The sequence below is a fragment of the Ziziphus jujuba genome, chromosome 7, assembly GCF_031755915.1.
Source record: "Ziziphus jujuba cultivar Dongzao chromosome 7, ASM3175591v1".
NCBI classification, from domain to species: Eukaryota; Viridiplantae; Streptophyta; class Magnoliopsida; order Rosales; family Rhamnaceae; genus Ziziphus; species Ziziphus jujuba.
Genome location: NC_083385.1, coordinates 3,657,491 through 3,674,748, shown reverse-complemented (window position 1 = coordinate 3,674,748; position 17,258 = coordinate 3,657,491). Strand labels below are relative to the sequence as shown.

The 17,258-nt window shown below is 34.8% G+C and overlaps 4 protein-coding genes across 6 annotated transcripts; 2 read left to right on the top strand and 2 right to left on the bottom strand.

Annotated features, from left to right (window-relative positions):
* Positions 1–670: 670 nt before the first annotated feature.
* On the bottom strand, positions 671–2,690 carry LOC107423722 (serine/threonine-protein kinase Aurora-3). Of its 2 annotated transcripts, XM_016033335.3 has the most exons (6): positions 2,309–2,685; positions 1,938–2,180; positions 1,680–1,775; positions 1,332–1,546; positions 1,171–1,243; positions 671–1,083 (listed from the first exon to the last, which is right to left on the bottom strand). In XM_016033335.3, the coding sequence occupies exons 1-6, from the start codon at positions 2,435–2,437 to the stop codon at positions 982–984; spliced, it is 858 nt and encodes a 285-aa protein (XP_015888821.2). In that variant the 5' UTR covers positions 2,438–2,685; the 3' UTR covers positions 671–981. The 2 variants fall into 2 exon arrangements, with proteins under 2 accessions (XP_015888821.2, XP_048334745.1); XM_048478788.2 differs by lacking the exon at positions 1,171–1,243 and having other exon boundaries at positions 2,309–2,690.
* A 161-nt stretch (positions 2,691–2,851) lies between these two features.
* Positions 2,852–7,637, bottom strand: LOC107423715 (uncharacterized). 2 transcript variants are annotated; one of them, XM_048478787.2, is made up of 14 exons: positions 7,482–7,637; positions 7,086–7,404; positions 6,638–6,717; positions 6,480–6,499; positions 5,708–5,951; positions 5,509–5,604; positions 5,274–5,389; positions 5,110–5,190; positions 4,818–4,941; positions 4,531–4,580; positions 4,071–4,161; positions 3,636–3,671; positions 3,301–3,398; positions 2,852–3,154 (listed from the first exon to the last, which is right to left on the bottom strand). In XM_048478787.2, the coding sequence occupies exons 2-14, from the start codon at positions 7,400–7,402 to the stop codon at positions 3,038–3,040; spliced, it is 1,470 nt and encodes a 489-aa protein (XP_048334744.2). In that variant the 5' UTR covers positions 7,403–7,404; positions 7,482–7,637; the 3' UTR covers positions 2,852–3,037. The 2 variants fall into 2 exon arrangements, with proteins under 2 accessions (XP_048334744.2, XP_048334743.2); XM_048478786.2 differs by having other exon boundaries at positions 6,626–6,717; positions 7,482–7,636.
* Positions 7,638–9,600: 1,963 nt separating this feature from the next.
* On the top strand, positions 9,601–12,211 carry LOC107423748 (2-methylene-furan-3-one reductase). Its single transcript, XM_016033365.4, has 3 exons — positions 9,601–9,810; positions 10,306–10,792; positions 11,172–12,211. The coding sequence occupies exons 1-3, from the start codon at positions 9,637–9,639 to the stop codon at positions 11,813–11,815; spliced, it is 1,305 nt and encodes a 434-aa protein (XP_015888851.3). The 5' UTR covers positions 9,601–9,636; the 3' UTR covers positions 11,816–12,211.
* A 136-nt stretch (positions 12,212–12,347) lies between these two features.
* On the top strand, positions 12,348–15,579 carry LOC107423707 (cytochrome P450 704C1). Its single transcript, XM_016033320.4, has 5 exons — positions 12,348–13,618; positions 13,933–14,217; positions 14,415–14,753; positions 14,904–15,104; positions 15,194–15,579. The coding sequence occupies exons 1-5, from the start codon at positions 13,097–13,099 to the stop codon at positions 15,383–15,385; spliced, it is 1,539 nt and encodes a 512-aa protein (XP_015888806.3). The 5' UTR covers positions 12,348–13,096; the 3' UTR covers positions 15,386–15,579.
* The last annotated feature ends 1,679 nt before the right edge of the window (positions 15,580–17,258 follow it).

The following is a 17,258-nucleotide window of genomic DNA, read 5'->3' as shown; positions in this document are numbered from 1 at the left end:
AAAAAATAAAAAAAATAGGAAGAAGAAAACATAAAGCCACTAATAATTATTTAAATAATACACTAATACAATCTTATAAGAATTTAAATAGAAGAAAATAAATAATCATATAATATAAAAATTTGTACATTAAGTTTAGTAGGCTAGAAACAGCCATATAATAAATAAGGTATGACTCAGACAAGTAAAAATAAGTTGTGTTTATTGATCTTTTTTGTCAAAACACGTCCCACTAATTGTGGAAAAATGATTCAAAACTTAACACTCTTAAGGCTAGAAGAATGAAGCAAAGTTGTAAAAATATAAGGGAATTCGATATATGTCCATATAAAATCAAAATTACCGGATTTCTCAAATTGAGTTAGCTTCTGATAACATCGACACATAGAATGATTTTTTCTTTTTTCCTTTTTTTTTTTTTTTTTTTTTTTTTTTTTGGCTGTCCCCTATGCCCACCCCACCCCATGACTCGAACCCAGCATGTTCTGGCTTGGGTGGCAGCGCTCAACCGAGTTAGCTTCTGATGATATTAACACATGGAATGAAATTATATCTTTAAAATTAAGATGAAGAAGTAGAAATTGTTATTGCAATAATCAAATTTTTTTATCATATAACCATCACAAATTAACAATTTATTATGAAAAGATTAAATCACAAAAACTAGCCATCACAAATCAATACTTTTACTCAGATAACCATTTATCGACTACATTGAGAAGTAAAACAACTTGTTACAATAATCTAGTGATACGTTAGTCTGATCATACTTGCTATATGAACAACAAATGGGGAACCTCAAGCTTCCCAACATTTACGTTTAAGATTTTTAGTCCAAATGGTAAATGAGGCTTGGTCTTTTATGCCCCGGGAAACACAAGATGGCACTTTGGCTAAAATTTTACCCACACCATTAAAGTCGAACTCAGGTTTGGCAATTCCTCCAGCTAAACCATGGTAGGGCCAAAATGATAGAAAATTTTATTTACTGCACACACCATTAGGGTTCGCATTCTTGACTATCCAAGGGTGTTCCAGGATCTTCTGAAGAGATAACCTTTTTGAGGAGTCCTTCACTAGAAGCTGCACAAAATTATATTAGATTAATACCACCCACTGATACCGTATCCATTTTCACCATTAAGACCATGGTTAGGAGCACAAACTTACGCGGCTAATGAGATTTTTGGCTTCATTAGAAACATAAGGGGTAGGAGGGAAGCTTAGGTCCACCTTCATTATTCTGTATCCCAGTTCAAACTTACCGGTTAAAAGTCCATATCAAAAAGGGAACACAAGAAAATATAGTCTATGTATTAATTATTGATTACCTTCTGAATGTGTCTTTTTGAGTTTCAGCCTCGAAGGGAGGGGCACCAAAGAGGAACTCATAACAAAGAACACCCAAAGTCCAGTTATCAACAGCGTAATCATGGGCCTTGTTCTCCACCATTTCGGGTGCTAAATAGTCCAACGTTCCACACATTGTGTGTCTTTTGCTTCTTGATTGCACAGACCATCCAAAGTCTGCAATTTTCAGCCGACCCTACGATTCCAGACGACTTGAATTACTATATTATTCAATACCCACAAACATTTGAATGCAAATTAAGAAAAAAAGAATTAAGAAAAAAGGAAGATTTTTAAAAATTGTTTACCAGGGAATGATAAATTATTACCTCATGATCAAGCAACAAGTTTTCTGGTTTTATATCCCTATGAATCACATCCTTCTCGTGGCAATAGGCCAGCGCTTGGGCAAGGCTTAAAATGTACTGTAAACATATTCAAGAGACTAATTAACGTTACCCAAAGGAAATTACGACTAAAACCCTCTTCTTCTTTTTTTATTTATTTATTATTATTTTTTTTGTTTCTCTCTCGCTAATATACAATTAAAACCCTGTGTAAATAGACAGAGAGGTGGGAAAAATCACCGTGGCGGCTTGCTTCTCAGAAAGATGACCGTTGAGCCGGAGCTCCTTATAGAGCTCCCCACCATGAGCGTACTCCAGAATCAAGAAGACGCGTTCGGAGTCGTGGAACCAGCCATAGAGTCGGAGAACGTTCGGGTGTCTGAGGCTGGTCTGAATTTCCATCTCTCTCCTAAGCTGGTGGTGGATCTTATACTTCTCTATCTGCTCCTTAAATACCACCTTTAAAGCCACTATATATTTACTCTGCCCAAGATTCATAACCAACCAAAAAAGAAAAAAATGCAACCAGAAAAACAAAAACGAAAAATAAAAAAGGAATTCCATCAGAAAAAGAAAAAAAAAAAAAACAGAGAATCAAATTGGAATCGTACCTTGATTTCTCGGGCAAGATAGACTCGGCCGAACTTGCCTTTGCCAAGGGGTTTGCCGATCTCGAAGTCTCCCAAGGACCAATCTCTCTTTCGTTTCCTTCCTTGCTTTGTCTGGGTTTCCGAATTCATTTTCTCGAATTAGGGGTTAAGATTTGTCGGTGAATTATCAGTTGGGATTAGAATTTAGAAATGCCGCCCGGGGGGGGGAGGAGGGAGGAGAGAGAGAGAGAGAGTGAGTTGGGGAAACGTTTGGAATTTTGAAAATCTTTTAAACCCGCCGAGATATCAAACGGCGTATGGAAGTAGTTTGGGAGCATTTGCTGACGTGGTACGCTTACCACTCATGTTCCGACACGTGTTTTATTATGCCGTTTGGATACGCTCTCGTTTTCTTTGTGGTTTTTTCATTTTATTTACATATATATATATATATATATATATGTTTTTGTTTTTTTTCCCCCGAGTGGTACTCTACAAATTCTTGTACCATAGGCGGAATATGGTGATACAAATGATATTAGTTTATTTATCGGACTCACAAAATTAAATTAAAAATATATATGCATATATATATATATATATTATTTTCTTAATCTGTTGTTTGCATGTACATTTCATGTAAAGAATACAAAGAATTCAAAGTGGTGAAATCTGTGATTCACATAAAAGACTTCCGCCTCGGATATTCTTCGAATCATAAGAGGCTTTAGAATTTGTCACTATACGAATTCAATTAGAACCAAACTCCTGGTTCCACTGTTCAAGCTCTTCCCACTTGCTTTTGTTTAAGCTCGGTCTAATTACAGTCATCGCATTCCGGAAATCTTCATATCTAAGTGGCCTTACCTGCTTAACATATTTCAAAAAGTCAAATAATGTGCAAGAATTCTAAATAGATCCTAACCATTCGCAACATTACATAACCAGAAGAGAATATAAAGTAGAATATCTTCAATGAATATTAAATTACAACCAATTTCTACGCACATTACCTGATTTGCCTTGACGGTGAGAATGTTGTCACCTAGTTCTCTGATTGGCATCATTGCAGCTTCTTCACACAAGGCTTGCAAATCGCTTCCAGAATATCCTGTACATCAAAGTAATCGCATGTTAATCTTGGCTATGGTAACAATATTCTCATCATCTATGATCACTTTTTAGTTCCTTCCTAAATATGGCATAAAATATACGGACTGCATACCAGCAACAGACTAAAGGCTAGGAAGGTGCCAAATGAGCGATGACTTAATTTTTACCAAAGTGGTTTAGCAACTTAAATGACATGCAAAATTTCTTGAAAAGGTATAGACTGAAATCATCTTACCTTCAGTTTCTTTTGAAAGTCTTTCTAGATCTCCACCTGTCACATTGAGATATCAAAGTTTATGACAATGCCCAATAGACTTTGTAACATTTATTATACAGCTAAATAAACTGAAGTTTCTAGTGAGAAAGGAAAATCCCAAGCATGCTGCTTACCCAAAACCCCCACCTCCATACAACACAACCCCTCACCCACCCTCCCCCTCTCTTCCACACACACAACACCCCCCCCCCCCCCCCCCCCCCACAACCCAAAAACAACCTTTCTCCCAAAAAAAAAGAGCATATTTCATTAAAAATTAACATAATTTCCATGATCGCAAGAAATATCAAGAAACAAACATGAAAATTGGTATGCTAATAAAACAATAATAAAGTAATTCATCTTGACAAGACAAATATCCAGCATAAGTTACAACCAAGAGCATATGCTTACTGGGTAAGGAGAATGCTTGGCCCTTGAGTTTGTGTCTTAGAAGAAGTTTCCTAACTGTTACATCTGGTAAAGGTACATATATTCTCTTCACCTGATTCAGAGTTTTAGAATAAAGGGGTGAAAAATTTAACCCAAAAAGCAACTTGAAGCAAATAGAAGTAATATCAACGATGTAGATGGTTGCCACAGGGCAATAATAAAAACAATGTTTTTGAGTATAATATTCTAGTTATTTTCTATGTGATTTACTTAATTGCATCAAATATCTTTGAAACTAGAAACCTAGTCCAACACCAACTAGGCATGCAAAAAGTGATAACTAGATTCCAATACAGTTCCTCACAACACAATCAACCACTATGTCTAACTATCTCATGAATATGCTCCAAATATTATCAACAATCCAGATAATAAGGCCCCGTAACAATTAAGATACAACATATTGGAAAAATATACCAACCAATCTCCTAAGAACCGCATCATCCAGTTCTTGTGGCTTATTAGTAGCACCTGCAAAGAATATGTAAAAATACAAATTCAAAACATATTATATATGTATTCAAAACAAAGTATATTAAGAACAAATTAAGACCAGCATGCCCCATCCTACTTAAATGCTCTGGATTTTACTTTTTAAGGGTGACCAATTAAGATTGGAGATCAATAATTGGCTCTAAATTCTATCTCGACGCAAATACACAGATCAACATCCCTTCACTACCACTTGGTGGCAGATATAAAACTTACCGATAACAATTACTAGGTCATCAGCATTAGAGGTGACCCCATCAAACTGTATTAAAAACTCTGACTTCAACCTTCTGCTAGCATCATTCTCATTCGCCAGCCTGGTCGACATCATACTGTCAATCTGTAAACAATGAATTTACTTAAAATATATATATGCATACAATAGCACATCCTTTTTCTTTAAAATGATAAATATGCATAAAATAGCACATCCTTTTTCATTAAAATGATAAATAAATAAATATGAAAAGGAAGAAAGTAAAAGACTCTTTATGGTAAAATAGCATACTTCATCAATGAAAATTACAGATGGCTGTCTGGATTTGGCAACCATGAAGAGGGTCCGTACAAGTTTTTCAGCCTCCCCCACCTATTTCACACAAAGTGGAAACTATCATAAACCATAAAAAAGGATAACAACAACAGCAGCCGTCTCTAAGGACAGAGACACACCCATTTTGATGTCAGAGAAGATGCAGTAACATTAAAAAATGTTGCCTCTGATTCCGAAGCAACTGCTTTAGCTAGCATTGTCTTCCCATTACCAGGCGGACCAAAGAGAAGTAAACCTGTTAAAAAATATCAGAAGATCAATGAAATAAGATCTTTAGGTGGTTTTATCATCTCAATCCGGACGTAACATTCTTACAAAGATTAAATCCGGACGTAACATTCTTACAAAGATTACCTCTAGCAGGCCTTCTAAGACCAGTGAATAAGTCTCTTCTTTTAGTTGGTAAAATAACCATCTCCATTAAAGCTTGCTTTGCTTTCTCTAGACCAGCTGCGGATAAATAAACTCATATAAGCAACTCTTTTAAGTTTGACATCACAGAATAAACAAAGTTGAAAAAGAGAGAGTGAAATGCATATTATTAGCTTCTCACCAACATCTTCCCATTTAACAGAAGGACTTCTATCCACTATTGAGGTATTTATCATTTCAACCAATTTTGCTTCATAACCAGCACCAGACTCTTGCTTAGGTTTTGGAGTTGAACTGTTATTTGTGAGATTCCTCACTGCTGCAGTGTTTGTACTGGGATGAGAAGACTTAGGTAACACATGTTTCCTTGCATTTGAAGTTGTTGTTGTTGTAATTGTTGCCTTTTGTGCAGGAGCTAAGGTGTTCTACAAATATTTGAAAAGTGACATATGATATATTATGCGCATAAAGTCTGCTAAAGCATCATTAGCAAAACAAATAATAATAATAATAATAATAATAAAAGAGGCAAAATGGTGATAAAAAAGATGGCTGTCCAAAGTTTTAATAATCCATTGCAACCTAATATGGAATATATATGTAAATAATTAATAATTCATTGAAGAGCAGCAAGTCTCAGTTTGCCATGGAAACAGTGTTTTCAGCAACATGAGCCTGCAGATAGTAACCTCAATAAATGCAAATGCTTTATTATTCCTTTTTGTTCGTGTGCACCACATCAGAGATATTGAACAGTAATTCAAGACTACTTATACTCAATTCCTACACATTAGTAGGCACAAACTAAATATGTTTTATACACCATATAGCAATATTGTGCACTAAACAAAAGATAATCATGCTTCACTTGATTTAACACAGATACACACAAATAAAAAAAAAAAGAAATGAAATAGAAGTGCCGACCACATATCAGCTATAACAAATCGTACCTTGTTTATAGATGTACCACCTGAAATGTGAATGGGCAAAAGAAGAAGGGAATTAAAAAAAAAAAAAAAAAAGGATAAGTAGTTTCCTAGCTTCCAAATCAGATAAAACAATGCTCATTTAAGTAAAATCAATAGCAGATACGGACCTGCTCGCTTACTTAAAATTTGTAATCTCTCTGTAACTTGACCCTGCCATTTTGATATTTTTTGACGATAAGATTTTACCTTCTCTCGTTCACTGTGATTAAACAACAGATCCAATCAAATTTTAGCTGTTAATTATGTAGCAAGATTTAATGCTCGAAACCCTATCTCCTTATATGAAAATCAGGAATTTCTAGTATTTGAAATTTTTCCCTCCCATTGCCCCCAGAATTCCTTTCTTTAAATCATCAAGAACCGATATCATGTTCTTCTGAGAGCTTTTATAAAAAAGGCATAATAGCTAATGATGAAAAATCAACCTCATTTTAGCACAGCGATAAATTTGGTAGCGGAAAATCTATGGAGTTAAAATCTATTTGCTCAAACATTATGTATATAAGCAAACTAGCTGGTGCGATCAAAGCAAAATAGTATTCGTGAAAAAGAATGTAATTCCAATACCTTTCGCTGATAAAAGAAGGAGCAGCCGTGGAACTGGCTTCGGCGAGTATGCGCTGAGCGTTGTTATAATGAACAATGGCGTCGTCGACTAGTCCCCACTCTTCGGCCCTAACAGCCTTGGCGATCTCTTCCTTTGCCAAATTGAAGTAGCCTTTGAGCTTGTATGCAACGCGCTCGTTTGAAACCGAACTTCCAGCTATGCCTTCCATGGATGGAGAATTGGAAGAGCTAGGGTTTGGGTGAGATTCATTTGTATCGCTATATGTGGCGGAAAGGATCGAGCCCAGAGAGTCAACGAGTCCTTTGAAGAAGCTCATGTCTGGCAACATAAATAGTTAATATACTGATTGGATGAGAGAGATAGAGATAGAATCTAGAGAGAGAGTCTTTTCTCACCATGTCCGGCAAGTTACGGAAATTCCCGGGAAAGTCATCCTCTAGAAGTCTGGCTTGGAAGTCGGAACTCGGAAAGTGGCTCCCCTTTTACGAACTACGATTATTAGAGTGGGCTTTCTAGTAATTTTCGATCCTCCATAACAGGGATTAGCACATTTGGAAATTAGGGCCCAGTTGATACTACAAAACGGCCCATTTGTTGTTTGGTTTAAAAAAAAAAAAAAAAAAAAGCACATATAGAAGTCCAGATACCAAATGTATTTTTGTTTCTTTCTTTCCTTTTTTTTTTTTTTTATCAATTTGAAAAAAAAAATGTGGATGTTTTAAAACTTTATATATTTGTATGAAAAGCTATCTGAATTTCCAAAAGATTATTACATATTTATGTTTTGATATTGGTAGGCTTGACCCAATAATAAAAATCATCGAGAATAAACCTCAGCTTCAAACCTGGTCTGAAACCCTCTTTTCAACCGTAGTATTGATAAAATGAATAAATAAATAAATAGATATCTATTCTTTAATCAATATTTCAATATCATAATATTTAAAATTTTTAAGCTGTATGCCTTCAACTTGTCATTTTCATCTACTTTATTTCGTTAAAATGAAATACACATTTAACAAAAATAAAAGAAGATTGATCTTTTAAAATCGAATACAAAAAATTGAAATATTATTTGTTAGGACGGTTTTTAAATTTTTTTAATTAAAAAAAATATTTGTTAAGAGGGTCAATAAAGATAATAAAAACATCTCTTAAAAAAGTAAGAGTGATATATTTTAGTAATTGTAACTTATAAAATCATTCTTTTTATCTTAAATTTGCAAATATCCCAATAAAATAGTCTATAGAAATTGTATATTTCTCGGTGTAATTATATTTTGAGCTTTGCTTTTGCAGCGCTAATCAAATTTCAATGAAGAATCTGAAATTTTCTTTCATTATTATTTAGATTTTAGTTCAACAAGTTGGAAGAATCTGAAATTTTCTTTCATTATTATTTGGATTTTTGTTCAACTAGTTGTTCATATTTCAGTGTCAAGATTGAATGGATTGGCTTCCACTTTAAATATGTAGGCCACCATTCTTATGGTATCGAAAACTAGATGGAAAGACATAATAGAATTTTAGACCGTATGGGCTCGAAGACTGGTAGCTAAATGTTCATTCATATAACTGTTGGCTGCCAATATCAGCCAGTGTTCATATTTCAGTACCAAGATTCAATGGATTGGCTTCCACTCCTTTTATGGACACCATGTATCCTCCTACATTATTTTTAATTAAATGACAGGAAAGTGTCAGAATTTTAGGTCCTATTGGCTCGAAGACTGTTAGCTTTATGTTCATTCATGGGGGCCTCAAGCAAAATCGATTGCTTATCTAGAGTCATTTAAGAAGGAGATATAGGGACAGATTTGTCAATCAGAATAGAGAAGAATCTATTTGCGTGTCAGGCAAAAGTTCAAGATTGTGCGGATTGAATTGTTATTAGAGCTATATTATTGGATATTAGTATGTATATGTAAATTTAATATAAGATGGATGAACAAAACTTCAATTTGGAAGCTTGGTTTTCTAGGATGTAGGTTTTGTTGTTTTGGTATCATGGTGGATTATCAGGATAATTCTAATGAATGAACCAGCTTGTTACGGGTTAGAAGAATTTTCTGGTTGAGAGGCCATTTCTAGATACTACTGCATTTTAATGATCTGTTCTAGGCATTATTTTAATTGTGATTCAGCTATCAGGTAATCTGATGGGTAAACTGGCCTTTTTCGCCTTTTCCACGGTCTGACTTAAGCAATTTTAATTCTATATATAGGTAGGCAAATCATGTCTAATCTTGTTAAATTAGGACAATTGAAAATAACCTTAATCTGATTATGCCTTATCAATTTCTAAAAAGCGACCAAAATCCCTGTTATCACCAACCTGAATGCCTTTTATCTCTCTGCTGAAATTTAAATCTTAAAGGTAGGAGAAGCAACATCATTATCAGTAATAGCCATGCATTCATTTTAGTCCAAGTATTTTGTGATCTTATCCAACATCAACTCTTAGATCATATATTCAATATTGTAGTTGAACGTTCGTTGCCTATATATAAAGAGAAGAAAACAAGGCATTTCTTGTAGGGAAAGCAAAAAATGCAGAAGGCTTGGTTCTATGAGGAGTACGGTCCTAAGGAAGTCCTCAAGTTAGGAGACTTTCCAATTCCTACTCCCCAGCCTAATGAGTTACTTGTTCAAGTTCGAGCCGCTGCTTTGAATCCTATAGATTTCAAGAGGCGGAATCGCCCCATCTATGTTTCAGATTTTCCGGTAAAATAAATCATGTGAATATATCATGGACTGAAATTTAGATATATAGGTGTATATATATATATATATATATATATATGTATGTATATGTGTATATATGGAGTACACACACAATTCGAGCTCTTAAATACTGAACAGTAGTTTTCTTACCTTTTCATTACACTGAGCTTCTAACTTAGTCTATGACTACCTAGTTTGGATAAGATATTGTTTACTGATGAACTTAGAATCTGGTGTCTTATATTTATAGCAAAAGATTTGGCTTTCGGAAATGAAAATCGTTATCACAACAGAGTAGAAGCCAATGTACCTTTCCAAGGCCCCTTTCTAATAACCATCTAGCATAGCAATTCTCCTGACCTATACATGACAAGACGTGGTTGTCCAATTAAATATCGCATAATATAATTTTGAGACTTTCTTAAAAGTTTGAATAATTTCCTTCAGCTAACAGGCTTTAACAACTAATATAATACATGTATGATGATGATGCAGGTAGTCCCTGGCTGTGACATGGCAGGTGTAGTGGTAGCAAAGGGAAGTGATGTTTCCAAATTTGGTGTAGGTGACCAGGTTTATGGTAACATCCAAGATTTTAATGCAGAGGGAAATCTGAAGCAGCTCGGGACCCTGGCAGAATTCATAGTCGTGGAGGAGACATTGGTTGCCAAAAAGCCGGAAAACCTGTCATTTGAAGAGGCTGCCAGCTTGCCTTTAGCAGTTCAGACTGCTATTGAAGGCTTCAAAACTGCAGGTTTTAAGAAAGGGCAGACGGTTTTTATAGTTGGTGGAGCTGGTGGTGTTGGAACCTTGGTTGTTCAGCTCGCTAAGAACTTGTTTGGGGCATCTTACGTTGTGGCTACAACCAGTAGCCCAAAGGTTGAGTTTGTCAAATCGTTGGGTGCTGATGAAGTTGTGAACTACACCAAGACTAAATATGATGAAATTAAGGAGAAATATGATTTCCTCTACGATACAATTGGCAAGTTTTTCTTTATGCTTAATTTCTGCATTCTAAAGTGTGTATGACCTTTATCCTAAGGCAAACTCTACTTTCTTGACAACCAAACAAAGCATAAACATTAGAGTGGCAATATTCTCTTTTAGACAGATATATGTAAGCTTGTTACATATCTTGAGATAAACCTTAAACTTGGTGCCTGATTGATCTATTTGAACAAAGTGAAGAAACTGATTCTAAACATAATAAGCTTGTGGATATCTCTTTAAACCACATCAACCTTTGTTTTTCTTTTTCTTCTTCTTCTTCTTCTTCTTCTTCTTCTTTTTTTTTTTTTTTTTTTTTTTTGTTTTTTGGGTTTGAAGTTTGATGATTATTTGATAACAATTTGTTTAATCAGGTGATTGCAAGAATTCTTTTGTGGTAGCCAAGGATGAAGCACCAATAGTTGACATAACATGGCCTCCATCCCATCCCAGAGCAGTTTATTCAAGCTTGACAGTTTCTGGGGAAGATCTAGAGAAGCTCAGGCCATATTTAGAGAGTGGAAAGCTGAAGGCAGTTATTGATCCAACTGGTCCATATGATTTTGCAGATGTGATTGAAGCTTTTCGGTATTTAGAAACAGGAAGGGCAAGAGGAAAAGTTGTCATCTCTCCTTTCCCTTCACAGCATCTTCCTTTCTATGAAATCAAGGACAATCTCAACATCTTAAAAATTCAGGACAAAGAGACTGTCTCAACTGGAATTGTGATTGAAGAAACAGACTTGAAGGGGGCTGAACCAGAGAACAAGGAGCATATTCAAAATTATGATATTGCCCCTGAAGAGAAGGTTCTGGCAAGCAATGTAGATATTGAAATACCACAAGAAAAAAAATCAATCTTGGAAGAACATGGGGAGAAGGTGATCCCAGTGGTAGCCGGTGAAAGTGGAGAAAAAATAGCACATGCTTATAAGAAATTCGAAGCCAGCATATCAGATGCTAAAGTGGTAAAAACAGCAACTGAATTGAAAGCAGAAAACACCGAGATGGGTATTTAGAAACAGGAAGGGCCAGAGGAAAAGTTGTCATCTCTCCTTTCCCTTCACAGCTTCTTCCTTTATATGAAAGCAAGGACAATCTCAACATCTTACTAAGTGGCCTTAGCTGAAGATATACCATGATGCAGTACTACTTGGTTATTGTACCGTACTACTAGTCCCCAGTGTCTGGTTTTCTAGCACACCAACCATCACCTACTTTAAGTACAGGCTGCACAAAACAAGTTAAGCATCGTATTGAAACGTATAAGTGCATATACATAATATGCAAGCAGGTGGAGCGAATTTTGTTTTGTTAGAAAATGCGCTTGATAGCATTGTTGGGCTTGCTTGCAGTTTCCAAACTCAATTTGAATATAATCTGCGACCAATAATACTATTATTATTTTAATTAAATTAATCTTCACCTATACAGTTCTTTATTTTTCTCCTCCCAAGCAAGTTTTTGACCAACACTAATCTTGTTAATTTTCTCTTACTATGACTAAAAACAGTCTACATGTCAGCAAGATGTTACAAACTAAACGCTACTCCACCATGACAGCGGGGTTATAGAAACGAATGGTTGCCTCCAATGGCAGAGAGTAACGTTGTCAAGTTATATATGCTTGTTTGACAAGGTCGAGGTAGCAGGAAAGACTGCTCAGACATCCAAAGATTCAATTTCTTGTCTGTTTTCCAGGAAAAATTTTCCAAAAAGTATTTTAAAACAATAGGGGCGGAAAATAGATATAAATTTGATTGGAAAGATTTGACTTCTATGCTATTCCCTCTTACTCTTAGCAATCAACTAACCAAGGAGAATGAATAGATAAAAGAATCTCTCTCTCTCTCTCCATCCCAAAATAAAGAGTAGGAAATAATAATAATAATAAAAGTCTATCCATTTCTTCTAAATGTTTTTTGACAACTCAACCACTCTTTATCGTTCGATCAATCCAGGATTATTAAGCATCTATGGATTCGAGGATGATGCTCATTTCTAATCTGTAAAGATTCATCATGAGCACCACAAATGCTCCACCATCATCTTGACCACAGGATCTAAAGACATCAGCCAATGGCTTATTAGACCCTCTAATTAATCAAAATACCTTTGCTCTCTCAATATATTGCTATTCCTTAACCATTAATCCACTTTGACATAATCCAAGACAATAATATAAATATTTCTTTCTTGGTAATTACAAATATAAATATATATTGTCTATATAAATATGTATGTCATTGTATCATGTAAGTATATTGGCTAGCATAGCTCTTCCTCTGACATAAACAAGGATGGACATCCTCTATATCATCGTAACCTTCATCTCAATTTTTTTCATCTTTATCTTCCTACTTTTCTCTTTTCTCATACTCAGAATCTTCACAGGCAAGTCCATCAATAACCCAACATATCCACCCGTAAAAGGCACTGTTTTCGACCAGCTATTCTACTTCAACAAACTCTATGACTACCAAACCAGAGTTGCCTCCAAGTATCCGACCTTTCGGCTCCTTGCCCCTGAACAAAGCGAAATCTACACGACTGATATACGAAACATCGAGCATGTTTTGAAAACAAAATTCGACATGTATTCGAAGGGTGAGTATAATCAAGACATAGTGAGAGATCTTTTTGGACAGGGAATTTTTGCAGTTGATGGAGAAAAGTGGAGGCACCAGAGGAAGCTTGCGAGTTTGGAGTTCTCGACCAGAGTTCTTAGAGACTTTAGCTGTTCCGTGTTTAGAAGAAATGCTGCCAAACTGGTCAGAGTTGTTTCAGGCTTCTCTGTTGACGGTCGGGCTTTTGATATGCAAGTGAGTAATAAAGTCAACCCCCATCACAGCGTTAAATCATTCCCTGTACTTTACCAAATTCTTGTTTGTAATGTTACTTGTTGTCCTGTTCCTGGTTACATTTTAAAAGATAAAAACGACCAAATTTTTTATGCAAATAGGAAGTGTTTGATTCATTTTAACTTCAAGTTGCGTTATGCTGCGTGAAATTCTTAGCACAGTAAAACGTGTTGGCTTGGGCTGAGCTAATCTTAGGGTCAAATTTTTGTCCAAAAATCATAAGCAAATGCCACAGCTTAGTTACTAACTGTGATAAATGTTGTCTCATTCTGTAGGATTCACTTATGCGGTGCACTTTGGATTCCATTTTCAAAGTTGGGTTTGGGGTGGAATTGAATTGCCTGGAGGGGTCAAGCAAAGAAGGAAGTGCATTTATGAAGGCATTTGATGATTCAAATGCTCTGGTGTATTTTCGCTATGCGGACCCATTCTGGCAATTGAAAAGGTTTTTCAACATTGGTTCTGAAGCCTCCCTTCGAAAGAATGTTAAAGTCATTGATGATTTCGTGAGCCAACTTATCAAGAGAAAGAGGAAACTGCTAGAAGTGAAGCAGGATTATGTGAGTTCAAGGATTAACATTTTGTTTGCACTCAAATTCTCCTTATCTATTCGTTTTGTTTTCTAGTTTTCTTTGAACATATATGACTGTAAACTTACTCTTTCAACATTCTTTCACCTTGTCGATCATGCATTGTGTTTTGGGGGTGCATATATTTTAATTGATGAAATCTTGATTCTTGTTTTGATGTTTCAAAGGATGACAAGGAGGACATACTTTCAAGATTTCTGATGGAGAGCCAGAAGGATCCAGAGAAAATGAATGATCAATATCTTAGAGATGTGATTCTGAACTTTATGATTGCTGGCAAAGATACAAGTGCAAATACACTCTCTTGGTTTTTCTACATGTTGTGCAAGAACCCCCTAATACAAGAAAAAGTTGCACAAGAAGTGAGAGATGTCTTTTGTGGTGAAGTGGATGAAAATAACATCGACTGTTTCATAGCAAATATGAGTGATGCAAATCTTGAGAAAATGCATTATCTCCACGCAGCACTGACAGAAACCTTGAGGCTATACCCTGCAGTACCTGTGGTAAATTCTGCTAAACTCCTAGTAGCTTTTTTATACAAAATTCCTCAGAACAATTTCTTCTCTCTGGGGTGTTCAAGACTTTTTATGTGGCTGTATTTCATATATAGAACTACTAATTTTGATAAACATAGCGTTTTTGTTGTACTTGAGGATGGGAGATGCGCAGATGTAGATGACATTCTTCCTGATGGCTTTAAAGTCAAAAGAGGTGATGGAGTCTACTATATGGCCTATGCCATGGGCAGAATGCCTCATATCTGGGGCGAAGATGCAGAGGTTTTCCGACCTGAAAGATGGCTCAACGATGGAGTTTTTAAACCTGAATCGCCATTCAAATTCATAGCATTTCATGTCTGTATATATCACCTTGTTTTTTGTCATTACTGTTTAAGCGAGTTGGCATACTTTAGCAGTCTATTCACTTGCGAAATGATTTGCAGGCCGGCCCTCGGATATGTCTTGGGAAGGACTTTGCTTACCGGCAGATGAAGATAGTATCAACTGCCCTTCTTCATTTCTTCCGCTTTAAATTAGCCGATGAATCTAAAATTGTAACTTACAGAACCATGTTCACCCTTCACATTGATGGAGACCTCCCTCTGTGTGCATTTTCAAGGAGAGCGGCTACATAAGCTACATAAAAAGTATAATTTACTTATGCAATGTAAATGTGAAACTTTTAAAGATTTCAATAGGACTTTAACATACATAACATACTCATATGTTCGTAAAATAAGATTTCAATGACAATCATCAATGACGTTGGATGTTGAATAAACTGATGTGACAGAAAACATATATTACAACTTATTTTGCATTATCAAAACATATCAGCTTGGAGAAACATACTCAATATTAGAAGACAACTCCATCCCTGTCTGATCACTACTTTATAATTCAATGAACTTTCTTAATAGTCAGTTTATCTTTAAGCACATTATAATAAATAAACAAATAAATAAATATAAATAAAAATTACTCAGATCTGATATTTGACAAATTATAGGGATATAAATATCAAAAGGCAAAAGCAACTCAATTATAAACAAATTATATGACTCTGATCTGATATTTGACAGATCGAACATATGCAGTTGTAACTTTCTTACTGTTAAATATGATTTATTTTGTAAATGCCTAGTTAATTTCCAACTTAACTTATGCATTTGAAACTTTTTTAATGGAAATATCTAACTTCAACGAGATTCAAAAACTTAACACCCAACAACTTGGATAAGTACTCAAAAACAGCAGAGATAAGTGAAGGAAGCAAAGAAAGCTTGCAGTCAGCTTTGAGTTTCGCAACCAGATTTCTGAGACTCAGAAAGTCTGTTAATAGAAGGAATGCTTCCAAACTTGCTAGAGCTGTTTCATATCGCTTTCATTTGCGTTGCATGGGAGGTCTTTGAAGTAATCTTCTTGTCTTTGCTTCTGCAGTCATGATGATTAATTTTTAATTAAATTTTTCAAACTTTCTTTTGCATTATTTTTGGATTTTTGTTCGAAATTTATTATATATTAATAATGCACTATGTTTATTTCTCCTCCCTAAGCAAGTTTTTCCCCGACGGTAATCTTGTTATTAAATTTTATATTTGCATATATATATATATACATATATATATTTTTGAATAATCCATCTAATTTGCAAACTATCCAAAAATTTTCCATTCCATTATTCGAATTCATATTTTTATAGACACAAATAAAAACGTACTACTACTGAAATTATCTGTTTCGTCATATATATATATATATATATATATATATATATATTTTACTAAAAACAGTCTACTATGCAAATAGCAATGGTTCTTTTTTGCCCTCGATCTAGAAGTAAATTATGTCCAATCCAAACACATCTGGAAAATGCGGTTGAGCTTGATCGTTTCTTGTTAACCCTCCAGGCAGAACCGGCACGCGTATTAATGAATATTACATTTTAAAATTTAAAAAACGAATAAATAATAAAAATAATATATCAAATAACTAATTTTCATTTGATAAAAAAATCATTTATAAAAAATTTAATAAAACAAGTTTTGCATATGACTCATTAGTGGGACTCACTGAAAAAACAGTTGACAATAAAGTATAACTATTTGATAAAGTAATTGCAATTAACTACTTTCTTAAAAAAAATAAAAATACATATTCAAGCCATACACGAAATAAATATACATATATAAGATTAAGATTTTACATAATTTTTTTTTTTTGAATAATTAGATCTTATTAGACCGCTAATCAAAGTTTGTCTTAGCAATCAACCAACCTGTGATATCATGAGCTAGAAATTTGTGTACACACCGTGTAATCGTCGATCAAATTGTCGGACGTCTTTTCCCAATTCCTTAATATGCAATTAACATCGTCAACGGCGCTTTAGACTCTTCCCAGCCAGAAAGGAAAAATAAAAATAAAACGGCTTCAACACTGTGGGGTCCCTGAAATATTGCTATTACGCCACTCAACCTTGTAGATTAATGTTTATTCATTAAAAAA

Coding starts and splice junctions, on each gene's coding strand:
- LOC107423722 (XM_016033335.3), bottom strand. CDS start 2,437: ATGAATTCGGAAACCCAGACAAAGCAAGGAAGGAAACGAAAGAGAGAT. Junction 2,181..2,308: donor ATCTTGCCCGAGAAATCAAG/GTACGATTCCAA, acceptor AATCTTGGGCAG/AGTAAATATATAGTGGCTTT. Junction 1,547..1,679: donor ACTTGTTGCTTGATCATGAG/GTAATAATTTAT, acceptor CTGGAATCGTAG/GGTCGGCTGAAAATTGCAGA.
- LOC107423715 (XM_048478786.2), bottom strand. CDS start 7,402: ATGAGCTTCTTCAAAGGACTCGTTGACTCTCTGGGCTCGATCCTTTCC. Junction 4,942..5,109: donor CTGTAATTTTCATTGATGAA/GTATGCTATTTT, acceptor CATTGTTTACAG/ATTGACAGTATGATGTCGAC. Junction 3,399..3,635: donor ACTTTCAAAAGAAACTGAAG/GTAAGATGATTT, acceptor TTTGATGTACAG/GATATTCTGGAAGCGATTTG.
- LOC107423748 (XM_016033365.4), top strand. CDS start 9,637: ATGCAGAAGGCTTGGTTCTATGAGGAGTACGGTCCTAAGGAAGTCCTC. Junction 9,811..10,305: donor TCTATGTTTCAGATTTTCCG/GTAAAATAAATC, acceptor ATGATGATGCAG/GTAGTCCCTGGCTGTGACAT. Junction 10,793..11,171: donor TTTCCTCTACGATACAATTG/GCAAGTTTTTCT, acceptor TTGTTTAATCAG/GTGATTGCAAGAATTCTTTT.
- LOC107423707 (XM_016033320.4), top strand. CDS start 13,097: ATGGACATCCTCTATATCATCGTAACCTTCATCTCAATTTTTTTCATC. Junction 13,619..13,932: donor GTCGGGCTTTTGATATGCAA/GTGAGTAATAAA, acceptor CTCATTCTGTAG/GATTCACTTATGCGGTGCAC. Junction 14,754..14,903: donor TATACCCTGCAGTACCTGTG/GTAAATTCTGCT, acceptor GTTGTACTTGAG/GATGGGAGATGCGCAGATGT.